Here is a 12,291-nt window from a genome sequence, read left to right on the forward strand (position 1 = left end):
GCCCCTGAGTCACCCCCAGGGGCGGACAGCTGTTCCAGTGCCAAGATACAGCCACAGAGGACTGCAGGCATAGGGCCTCCAGAAGGACAGGCAGGGTCCCTCTGAGAGACAAGCTGGCTTATAGTTGAAACCTCTGGCCCAGGCGTCCTCTAAGGGAAGCCAGACTGTGTCAAGGCAAGGCCCATGTAGAGAGAAGATGAAGATGGGGAGGACCAGAGTGGGTGCGCTTGGAAGGAAAGCCGGCTGCCTGGGGGCACCGTCGATTGCACAGGACGCGGTGCCGGCTCGCGTCGTCCCGCAGGCGGCGCCAGAGCGCAAGCCCGCCTCGTGACTCGGGTCCACAGTCCGGCCGGGCGGAGCGAGGGGCGGGCCCTTGCGTCTCTGGGCGCTGGAGCGCGGCGACAGTCACGCCGCGGTGCGGACGGACGGACTGACGGACGCGCAGCCTTACCCGCCAGGGTCATGGCGGAGCACGCCCCTCGCCGCTGCTGCCTGGGCTGGGACTTCAGCACGCAGCAGGTACAGTCGCCTGGTCGCAGGGCCACGGGGCCGCCTCCTCCGCTACGCTGGGGTAGGGGCGGGCTGTCACCCGGACGCGGGAAAAACATGGGCCCGGCCGCGGGCGCGCCTACCTCTCGGGCTTCCCGGGACCCCGCGCCCCTACCCCGCGCGCGGCCGTGGGGCATCGGTGCCCTCGCCCGGAGATGCCCTGCCAATGCCACCCATTCGCAAGATGCAGCCTCGACCCCGCCTAGACCTCGCTACCCCAGGAAACTGCGGGCGTCCCTCGGCAGGACCCCCGGTGCCCAGAGGGGCGGGAGGACTCGGTGGGTTCGTGCGCTGTTATGGGCACCGAGTGACAGGGACCCGAAGGAAGCCAGCTACTGTAAGGCAGGGGAACAGACAGGCGGGTAGCCCTGCGCACATGCACAACCAGTGACCTGGAAGCAAATTATAGCCCGAAACCTTTTTTTAAAAATTGAAATGGGCCAGGCCTGGTGGCTCTTGCCTGTAATCCCAGCACTTTGAGAGGCCGAGGTGGGTGGATCGCTGGAGCCCAGGAGTTCGAGACCAGCCTGGGCAATGTGGAGAAACCTCCGTCTCTAGCAGAAAATACAAAAATTAGCCAGGCATGGTGACGCACACCTATAGTCCCAGTTTCTCGGGAGGCCGAGGTGGATCGCTTGAGCCCAGGAGGTGGAGATTGCAGTGAGCTAAGATGGCGCCACCGCCCTCCAGCCTGGGCGACAGAGCGGGACCCTGTCTCAAAAAAAAAAAAAAAAAGTGAAATGCATAGTGTACAAATGGACTTTACCCTGTGACCGCCCTTCGTTGACACCAGCTTGCCTGGTCTGCCGACCCAGGACTGCTGGTCAGAGGAACAATGTGCTGCTGCCAACGCCCTGCAAACAGGCAAGCAAATCAAAATCTGCCTTCAAACAGGGCATGGGGTGACCAGGGGCACCTTTTGTATACACAGTTGCAGTCAAACCCCTCTTCTCGAATGGGTCAAGGGAGGCAGGCCTCTGGCCAGTCCTTGGGGTGAAAGTCCTGTGGGACTCTGGATGACTCGAGTTGCCTTGCTAGACCTCAGTTTCCCCAGGTGTCCAGGAAAGTAGTTATACTCCCAAGCTTGGATATTGCTTCAGTGGGGTATTAATGTTTCTGGACCACAACCATGGCCTGTGAGAACAGCCCATGGCCTTGCCTGGTCTCAGGCCTCTGCAAACATGGACCCCCAGAGATGCCTCCAAACCTTGCTTCCCATTCCTTCCTTTCTGGCACTTTCTCCTGCCTCCTTGTCAGGTGCATGAACCAACTCATCTGTGAACATCTTCCTCTAGAGGATCTTGGCTTTGGCTGTTTGGGGAACAAAGATTCCTTGAGACATGTGGGTATTCTTCCTCAGCCTTGGTTTCTTCATTTTACTAAATCTTTGAGTGTCACCCAGATGAGTCCTCTGTTACCACAATTACGGTGAGGCAGCCCTGCCTTCAAGGAGGTCTCTGGGCTGAACTGCTCCTAGGGTGTGGGGCCTCATCTGGTGATGTTAGTACCCCCTGGACCAGTGTAGAAGCTGAGGAAAATTCTACACTTCATTTTTTAAAATGCCTTCCAGGTAAAGGTTGTTGCTGTTGATGCAGAGTTGAATGTCTTCTATGAGGAAAGTGTGCATTTTGACAGAGACCTTCCAGAATTTGGGTATGTACCTGATGTGCATGCGTGTGTGATGTGGGTGTTGGTTTTGGGGTTCTCCCACAACCTTTTATATTCACAGACTGCACTGTTCAGGCTTTGCTAAACTACAGGAATGGTGGTCTCAGCAGACCTTTCAAGTATCTTTTTTCCCATACTGGGAGTGCCATCTCCCCTATTCATAATTTCATTCATCCATTCATGCAGTAAGCATCAGTTGAGACCTACTTTGTGCCAGGTGCTAGGACTTGATGGTGAACCAAAAAGAGAAATGGTCCTTGCTCTCCCAGAGCTTCCCACTGGGTAGTGGAGACTGGTATCAAACAAAGACTCTCACAAAAGAGTGTTTCATTATAAACTCTGAGAAGGCTTCTGAAGGAAAGGAACTCACTTCTCCAAGTGCTTATTATAAGGAATGTGACTCAGACTTGGGAGGGCAAGTCCCAGAGGGTTTCTAGGGAAGTGGTGCTTAAGCTAGAGATCAGAGTGAGTGAAGTTAGCCAAGCGATGGAAGGGAAGTTGGCCAGGTGATGAAAGAGCATTCCAGGCAGAAGGAACAACATGTGCAAGGGCCCTGTGGCAAGAAAGAGCATCGTTCGTTCCTTCGTGCAACTGAAGAAAGCCAGTGAGGCTGGGGAGAGAGAGGTGGAGGCTGGGCAGAGCTCCATAGGCCATGGTATAGAGTTTGTCTTTATTCTAAAAGCTGTGGTCAGCCACTAAGGGCCATAAGGGGTAGGGGTATGGGTGAGGTATGACAGGTTGTATTTGTGTTTTGAAAAGATCTCTCTGGGGGCATTGGGAGAACGGATTCAGAGCATGACTGGAATGGACATGGAGAACTATTGAAGAGGTTTTTGCAGGTCATCCGGGTATGAAATGATGGATAGGAGAGAGCTGAGTAGTAAAATAGACAGGTCCTGTTACAAGATTGAATGTGAGGTGTAAGGGTGGGATTTCTGGCTGTCCTTCAGGGTGGATGTCGGACTGTGGGAAAGAATGGGTTTTGGAGAGAAGGATCATGAGTTCAGCTTGGGCTGCCATAACAAGGTACCATAGACTGGGTGGCTTAAAGAGTGGAAATTTATATTCTCACACATCTGGACGTTAGGAGTCTAAAAGTGCTGGGAAGTTTGGTCTCCTCTGGGGCCTCTCTTCTTGGCTTGCAGGTGGCCACTCTGTTGCTGTGTCTCCACGTGATGGTCACTCGGTGCAGGAGTGCTTGGTGTCTGTGTCATCTGTATCCTAATCTTCTTATAAGGACACGAGTCATACTGGATTAAGGCCCATCCTAGTGACTTCATTTTAACTTAATTGCCTTTTTAAAGGCCCTGTCTCCAAATAATCACAATCTAAGGCCCTCGGGGTTAGGATTTCAGCATATGAGTTTTGGGGGCAGAGGGGGCACAATTCAGTCTGTAATACTGTGGACTTGCTGGTTCTGAGGCACCCTGTGAGGTCCTGGTAAAAGTGTCCTTCCCTGTTTGTTTCAGACACACTTCCTCTTTGAAGCCTTCCCAGCTGGCCCTTTGTGCGCCTCTCATTACCCATCACCTTTGTGTTGCCAACTCTCTTCCCCTAGCTAATGCGGCCCATTGAAGTCGAGGTTAGAAGCCATCTTGCTTTCTCACATTTTTTATTATTGCAGGCCTTGCATGGTTTGCCTTTTGGTAGTTGGTATGTTTCAAGGATTTGGTCTTTTTAACTAAGCCGTCAAATGTGTGGCTATAGTGTTCATAATATTCTTTTATCCTCCTTATGAGATCTATGGGACCAGTAGTGATGATAGCTTGCTGTTGGTCATTTCTGACATTGTAATTTATGTCTTGTCTCTTTTTTTCTTTGGTTATCCTGGCTAGAGTTTTATCAATTGTATTGATCTTTTCAAAGTTCAACTTTTGGTTTTGTTGATTTTCCCCTGTTGTTTTCTTCAAGTTGTGTTCTAATTTTTATTACTTAGTTTCTTCTGCTTGCTTTAGGTTTAAATTGCTCTTCTTTCTCTAGTTTCCTGAAGTGGAAGCTTAAAGGATTGATTTAAGACCTTCTTGTCTAATATACGCATTTAATGCTATAATTTTCTCTGTAAGCACAAATGCTTTTTATGGGATGCTTTAGCAGCATCCCATAAATTTTGATAAGTTATAGTTTCATTTTTTCTGGTTCAAAATAATTTTTAGTTCTCTTGAGACTTCTTAGACTCATAGATTATTTAGAATAATGTTGTTTAGGCTGGGTGCGGTGGCTCACACCTGTAATCCCGGCACTTTGGGAGGCTGAAGCAGGCAGATCACTTAAGGTCCGGAGTTGGAGACCAGCCTGGTCAACATGGTGAAACCCTGTTTCTACTAAAAATACAAAAAAATTAGCCGGGTGTGGTGGCAGGCATGGTGGCAGGCACTGTGTACGGTGGTGCACACCTGTAATCCTAGCTACTAGGGAGGCTGAGGCAGGAGAATTGCTTGAACTGTGGAGGTGGAGGTTTCAGTGAACCAAGATCGCACCACTGCATTCCAGCCTGGACAACAGAGGGAGACCCTGTCTCAAAAAAAAAAAAAAAAAAAAAAAAAAAAAAGAAGAAGTATGGAAGTATGTTGTTTAATCTGCAGCTTTTCCAGCTTTCTGTCATTGATTTCTAGTTTAATTTCATTGTGGTCTGAGAACATACCCTATATGACTTCTAGTCTTTCAAAATTTTAAAATTTTCTCTTCCTCTGTCTCTCTTCCATTTAATAAGTCAATCCTCTCCACTGAACATTTAAAAAAAGGTGTCCATAACCAAAATACGGTATTGCTTTTTTCTGTTATATTTTCAAGATATTTTAAACCAGATACCTATAGATTTAGTTCATTCCTTCCCCATCACCTCAATTACACTGTGAGGTTTTGTTTTTTTTTTTAACAACTTTATTAAGGTATAACTGATGTACAATACTGTACGTATTTGGAGTATACAGTTAGAAGCTTTAACATCTATATTCTTTCATGAAACTATCACCAAAATAAGATAATGAGTATTTCCATGTCCTAAAAATTTCCTCCTGCCTCTTTGCAATCCGTGCCTCCTTCCCCATACCCCTACCCACTGGCAACTGCTGATGTGTTTTCTATCACTAGTTTGTATTTTCTAGAATTTTGTGTAGATGGAATCATAATTATGTACTCTTTTTTAAAACCTTTAAAATTTCACATCACGGTTTTGAGATTCATCCATGTGGCTACATGTGCCAATAGCTGGTTCCTATTATCGCCGAGTAGTATTTCATTGTATGATGTTGTATGGATGGACTACAATTGGTTTCACCTGATGAGGGATATTGGGGTTGTTTCTCTTTTTTACTGTTACAAGCAAAGGGCTATGAGAGTCGCAAACAAGTCTTTTCATGGACATATGATTTCATTTCTCTTGGAAATGACATACCAGGAGTACAGTGGATCATATGGCAGGTATATGTTTAACTTCTTAAGACATTCTCTTCCAAAGTGGTGATGTTAATAAAAAATATTTTATATTGTTAACAGGCATTACATTGCACTTGATATGTAACTCAAATGAAAAGTATACAGTGAAAAGTCTTTTTTTTTATTTTTTTGAGACGGAGTCTTGTTCTGTCACCCAGGCTGGAGTGCAGTGGTGCGATCTCGGCTCACTGCAAGCTCCGCCTCCCGGGTTCACACCATTCTCCTGCCTCAGCCTCCCGAGTAGCTGGGACTACAGGCGCCTGCCGCCACACCCGGCTAATTTTTTGTATTTTTAGTAGAGACAGGGTTTCACCATGTTAGCCAGGATGGTCTTGATCTCCTGACCTCGTGATCTGCCCACCTCGGCCTCCCAAAGTGCTGGGATTACAGGCGTGAGCCACTGCGCCTGGCCATATAACAGTGAAAAGTCTTAATCCCACCTGTGAGCTCATCTCTCCCCTCCATCCCTTCTCTACAGATGACTTTAATTTGTTGTGTATCCTTCCAGTGTTTTTTTTTTTTTTTTTTTTTTTTTTTAGACAAGGTGTGGCTCTGTCCCTCAAGCTGGAGTGCAGTGGTACGATCTTGGCTCATTGCATCCTCCACCAGGCTCAAGCGATCCTCCCACCTCAGCCTCCTGTGCATCTGGGACTACAGGTGCATGCTACCACACATGGCTAATTTTTGCACTTTTGTGGTAGAGACAGGGTTTCACCGTATTGCCTAGGCTGGTCTTGAACTCCTGGACTCAAGTGATCCACCCACTTCAGCCTCCCAAAGTGCTAGGATTACAGGCTTGAGCCACTGTGCCAGGCTCCTTCCAGTGTTTTTACATGGAAATATAGGAAGGTGTGAATGTTCTTATTTTCCTCCTTTCACACAAGAAAAAGCATACTATACTCACTGATCTGTACTTTGCTTTACTCACTTCACAATAATGTGGCTGTGTTTACATGTCAATACATAAAAACTTTTGTGTCCTTTTTTATAGATGTGTAGTATTCCATTGTGTAGATGTACCATTTCCTAATGGAGGACACTGACTTATTTGCAATGAAAAATAATATAGTAGATTACATTACATATGTCATTGCAGATGTGTGCCAATTTATTTGTAAGTTAAATTTTTGGGAGTGGGATTGCTGGTTCAAGGAGATGTGGCCAGATTGCCTCCCATAGGGATTATATTGATTTGCATCCTACCACTAACACATGACAGGGCCTGTTTTCCCACAGCCTAGCCAGCACAGTGAGGGTTATTGAGCTTTTGATTCTTTGCCAATACGATAGGTGAATAATGATTTACTTTGCATTTCTCTTATGAGTGAAGTTGAGCATCTTTTCATACGTTGAAGGGCTACCTGAATTTATTTTTCTGTGAAGTTGTTTTTAATGTCCTTTGCCCATTTTTCTGTTGGATTGGTTATCTATTTCCTATCATCTCTTGGATTGGTTATCCATTTCTTATCATAATTTCTAGGAGCTTTTCATATATTGGAGGAATTCCCTCTGTTGTTAAATGAATTGCAAATATGTTTCCCAGATTTTGTTTGATTTTTGACTTGCTATGGATTGTTGCTATTTTTTTTTTGAGACAGAGTCTCGTTCTGTCGTCCAGGCTGGAATGCAGTGGCATGATCTCTGCTCACTGCAAGCTCCGCCTCGCGGGTTCACACCATTCTCCTAACTTAGCCTCCCGAGTAGCTGGGACTACAGGTGCCCACCACCACGCCCAGCTAATTTTTTATATTTTTAGTAGAGACAGGGTTTCACCATGTTAGCCGGGATGGTCTCGATCTCCTGACCTCGTGATCTGCCCACCTCGGCCTCCCAAAGTGTTGGGATTACAGGCGTGAGGCACCGCACCCAGCCGGGTTGTTGCTATTATTGCCACACACACATATTTATGTCATTGAATTTCCCAGTCTCTTTTATTGCTTCTGGATTTTGAGTCATAGTTTAAAAGGCCTTTCTCACTCCAAAATTATGAAGAAACTCACCTATGTTTTTATCTATTTCTTGTAAGATTTCAGCTTTCATACATAAAAATATTTGGAGTTTATCCAGGTACATAGTATGACATTTGTATCCAACTTTAATTTTTCCCAGATGACTCCTCAGTTGTTGTAACACCAACCATGTTTTAATTTAATTTAATTTATTTATTTGAGACAGGAGTTGGCTCTGTCACCCAAGCTGGAATGCAGGGGTATGATTCAGCTCACTGCGATCTATGCCTCCCAGGCTCAAGCAATCCTCCCTCCTCAGCCTCCCAAGTAGCTGAAACCACCGGTGCGCCCCCACCATGACCAGCTAATTTTTTTGTATTTTTTTTGTAGAGATAGGGTCTCACTATGTTGCCCAGCCTGGTCTTGAACTCCTGGGCTCAAGCAGTCCACCCACCTCTGCCTCCTAAAGTGCTGAGATTACAGGCGTGAGCCACCACACCCAGCCTCAACTGGGTTTTTAGAAGTCCATCTTTACCTGTAAGAGGCTGAGGTGGGTGGATTACTTGAGGTCAGGAGTTCAAGACCACCCTGGCCAACATGTTGAAACCCTGTCTGTACTAAAAATACAAAAATTAGCTGAGCATGGTGGTGGGTGCCTGTAGTCTCAGCTACTTGGGAGGCTGAGGCAGGAGAATCATTTGCATCTGGGAGGCAGAGGTTGCAGTGAGCTGAGATCATGCTACTGCACTCCAGCCTGAGTGACAAAGTGAGAATCCATCTCAAAAAAAAAAAAAAAAAAAAAGAAGTCCATCTTTATCTCCATGATTTGAGATGTGAGCCTTATCATGTGCTACTTTCTGTGTTCACTTAGGTCCATTTTTGGGCTTTCTTTTTTGTTCCATGAGTTGGTAGATCTTTTCATAAGCCAGTAACACATTGTTTCAATTATCCCAGCTCTGTAATATGTTGTTTGTTTATTTATTTATTTTTGAGATGGAGTCTCACTCTGTCACCCAGGCTGGAGTGTAGTGGCACGATCTCGGCTCACTGCAACCTCTGCCTCCTGGGTTCAAGCGATTCTTCTGCCTCAGACTCCTGAGTAATTGGGATTACAGGCATGCGCCACCATACCAGGCTAATTTTTGTATTTTTAGTAGAGACGGGGTTTTGCCATGTTGGCCAGGTTGGTCTCCAACTCCTGACCTCAGGTGATCCGCCTGCTTCGGCCTCCTGAAGTGCTGGGATTACAGGCATGAACCACTGCACTCGGCCTGTAATATGTTTTAATATCTAGAATTGTTGGTCCCCTCTGATTGTTCTCTTTTTTTTCCAGAGTTTCCATGGCTATTCTTTCTTGTTCTTTTTCAATATGTACTTCAGAATCAGCTTTTCAGGTTCCAGAAAGCCAAATTGTTGTTTTTTGTTTTTGTTTTTGTTTTTGTTTTGACATGGAGTCTTGCTCTGGAGCTCAGGCTGAAGTGCAGTGGTGTGATCTCGGCTCACTGCAACCTCCACCTCACGGGTTCAAGCAGTTCTCCTGTCTCAGCCTTCCGAGTAGCTGGGACTACAGGCACATACCACTACACTCGGCTAACTTTTGTGTTTTTAGTAGAGACGGGGTTTCACCATAATTGGTCAGGCTGGTCTCAAACTCCTGACCTCAGGTGATCCATCCACCTTGGCCTCCCAAAGTGCTGGGATTACAGGCTTGAGCCACCACACCCAGCCTGTTGTTGATATTTTTATTGAGATCATATTATCTTTATAAATTAACTTGGCAGAATTGACAACTTTATGAGATTAAGACTTCCTGTCTCAGCACATGTTATGACTTTCCATTTGTTCAAGTCTTCTTTTGAATACTTCACATGTGTTTTAATATGTGTAACGTACAGATTTTGCTCATTTTGGTAGATTGCAAAAATGACCACAATACTCCACCCGTCCCTGTACCCACACGCTTTGCAATGTGACCGCAGTTCCTCCCATCGAGGAGTCATTTCCCTACCTGTTGATTTGCTTTATCCAGTAGAACAGGGGAAGTGGCATTGTGCCAGTTCTAAGCCTAAGCCTCAAGCAGCCTTACATGCTTCTGCTGTCATTCTTGGAACTCTGCCCAGCCACCAAATGAACAAGCTCAGGCTACCCTGCTGGAGAGCTGGACATATGTGGCTTAGTTGCCCCAACTTCTTCACCTAAGAGCCAGCCAGCCCCTAGCTGCTGTTAGCTACCTATGAAGCAGAGCCTTCTAGCTACCGTTAGCTGACTGCAGATGTATGAGTGAGCGCAGCTGAGCCCTATCCAATGATAGCAAGTAGAATTGTGAGCTTAATGGTTTTGAGCCGCTAAGTTTTGAAGTGGTTTGTGACAATGCAAAAACTACCCAATGTAGATAATTATTTTTAAATTTATTTCTAACTATTTTTTCCTTTTACTACTGTAAGTGGGGAAGGGAGGTTTCTAGCAGACGCTTATAAGCTGTCTTCCAAACTCATTTCCCTTTCTTCCTAGACACTCTCCTGTCTTGCTTGTAGTTATGTTCAACCATGTGACTGAGTTCTAGCCAGTGGAATATAAGAAAATGTGATCAGGCCTCTAAAAGACCTAGTCCATCAAAACCTCCTTCTCTGACTTTTCTCCCATTTTCTGGCTGATGTGGGTATCCAGAGCAACCTTGGAAGCACATGTGGCACATGACAGAGCCACCATCAACCAGGTTCCTGAATGACTACGTGGAGCAGAACGCCCCACTCCCCACTCGTGTTCCTCATCCCTACCAATTGTGCTTTACGTGAGTGAGAAAGAAACTTCAGCTGTATCAAGCCATAGAAATGTGTTTTTCCTTAACTAACATAATTGTTTCCCTCGTATCTTTTTTTTAAAAGAAAATACTGGGGCTGGGCGTGGTCACTCATGCCTGTAATCCCAGCACTTTGGGAGGCTGAGGTGGGCGGATCTCGAGGTCAGGAGATCGAGACCATCCTGGCTAACATGGTGAAACCCTGTCTTTACTAAAAATACAAAACATTAGCCAGGCATAGTGGTGGGCCCCTGTAGTCCCAGCTACTCGGGAGGCTGAGGTAGGAGAATGGCGTGAACCTGGGAGGTGGAGTTAGTAGTGAGCCGAGATAGTGCCACTGCACTCCAGCCTGGGTGACAGAGCAAGACTGTCTCAAAAAAAAAAAAAAAAAAAAGTGGGGGGAAAAAAAGAAAATACTGGCTCTATTGAAATATAATTCACATACCATAAAATTCACCCTTTTAAAATGTACAATTTGATGGTTTTAGTATATTCAAAGAACCATGTCACCATCACCACTATGTAATCTCAGAACATTTTCACTACCTGGAAAGAAAACCCGGTATTAATTAGCATACACTCTATAGTCCCCCTCCTGCCAGTAGTGGCAACCACAGTCCACTCTCTATCTCTGGATTTGCTGATTCTAGACATTTCATAGACATGAATGTATATAATATGTGACAGCTTTCTTTTACCTAGCACAATGTTTTCTTTTTAAAAAATTTTCATAGCTTTTTCTTTTTTTTTTTTTTTTTTTTTTTTTTGAGACGGAGTCTCGCTCTGTCGCCCAGGCTGGAGTGCAGTGGCGCGATCTCGGCTCACTGCAAGCTCCGCCTCCCAGGTTCACGCCATTCTCCTGCCTCAGCCTCCCGAGTAGCTGGGACTACAGGCGCCCACAACCGCGCCCGGCTAATTTTTTGTATTTTTAGTAGAGACGGGGTTTCACCGTGGTCTCGATCTCCTGACCTTGTGATCCGCCCGCCTCGGCCTCCCAAAGTGCTGGGATTACAGGCGTGAGCCACCGCGCCCGGCCTAGCTTTTTCTTTATTTCAAATACCAACTTGAACCAGATACTTGGCATAATGTTTTCAAAGTTCTTCTACGTCATAGCATATATCAGTACTTCATTCCTTTTTCTGGTTCAGTAATATTCCATTGCACTGATATATCACAGTTTGTTTTTCCATTCAACTGATGGACATTTGAATTGTTCTGCTTTTTTGCTATTGTGAGTTATTCTGCTATGAACATCCACATATGTTATGGATTGAATTGTGGCCCCCCAGAATTCATCTGTTGGAAGCCTACCTTCATCATGACAGTGTATTTGGAGGTGAGGCCTTTAGGTAGATAATTAAGATTAAATGAGGTTGTAAGGGTGGGACCCTAATTTGATAGGACTGGTTTCCTTATAAGAAGGAGAGACCCCAGTGCTATCCCACTTCATGTGCAAATGCACAAAGGAAAGGCCTTGTGAGAAGGCGGCTGTCTGCAAGCCAGAAAGAGAGCCCTCACCAGAAACTGAATTTGCTGGCACCTTGATTGTGGACTTCTAGCCTCCAGAACTGTGAGAAAATAAATGCCTGTTGTTTAAACCATCTACTTTATCGTATTTTGTTACAGCAACCTGAGCAAACTAATACAATGTATACATTTTTGTGTGGACATATATTTTCATTTCTATTGGGTATATTACCTAAAAGTGGAATTGCTGGGTCACAAGGGAACTCTATGTTCAACGTTTTGAAGAATTGCCAAGCTGTTTTCCAAAGTAGCTATACCATTTTCCATTCCTACCACTGGTAGATGATGCCTCCAGTTTCTCCACATCCTTGCTTAACATTTATTATTGACTGTCTTTTTAATTACAGATGACAGCCATCCTAG

At 45.6% G+C, this 12,291-nt stretch overlaps 1 protein-coding gene across 13 annotated transcripts in view; it reads left to right on the top strand.

The window, feature by feature from the left end:
* Positions 1-369: 369 nt before the first annotated feature.
* The window catches only part of XYLB (xylulokinase), an 84,633-nt gene continuing 72,711 nt past the window's right edge, over positions 370-12,291 (top strand). For 6 of the 13 annotated variants that reach the window (XM_077992171.1, XM_028843959.2, XM_077992172.1 and 3 more), the window contains exons 1-3: positions 370-519; positions 1,807-1,891; positions 2,120-2,202. In XM_077992171.1, the coding sequence (XP_077848297.1) occupies positions 1,811-1,891; positions 2,120-2,202 (164 nt within the window). In that variant the 5' untranslated portion in view covers positions 370-519; positions 1,807-1,810. Of the gene's footprint in view, positions 520-1,806; positions 1,892-2,119; positions 2,203-10,268; positions 10,408-12,291 lie in introns of those variants that run through there. The other 7 variants (XM_015131338.3, XM_077992176.1, XM_077992174.1 and 4 more) reach the window with 3 other exon arrangements.

This window comes from Macaca mulatta, chromosome 2 (genome assembly GCF_049350105.2).
Source record: "Macaca mulatta isolate MMU2019108-1 chromosome 2, T2T-MMU8v2.0, whole genome shotgun sequence".
Taxonomy (NCBI): domain Eukaryota; kingdom Metazoa; phylum Chordata; class Mammalia; order Primates; family Cercopithecidae; genus Macaca; species Macaca mulatta.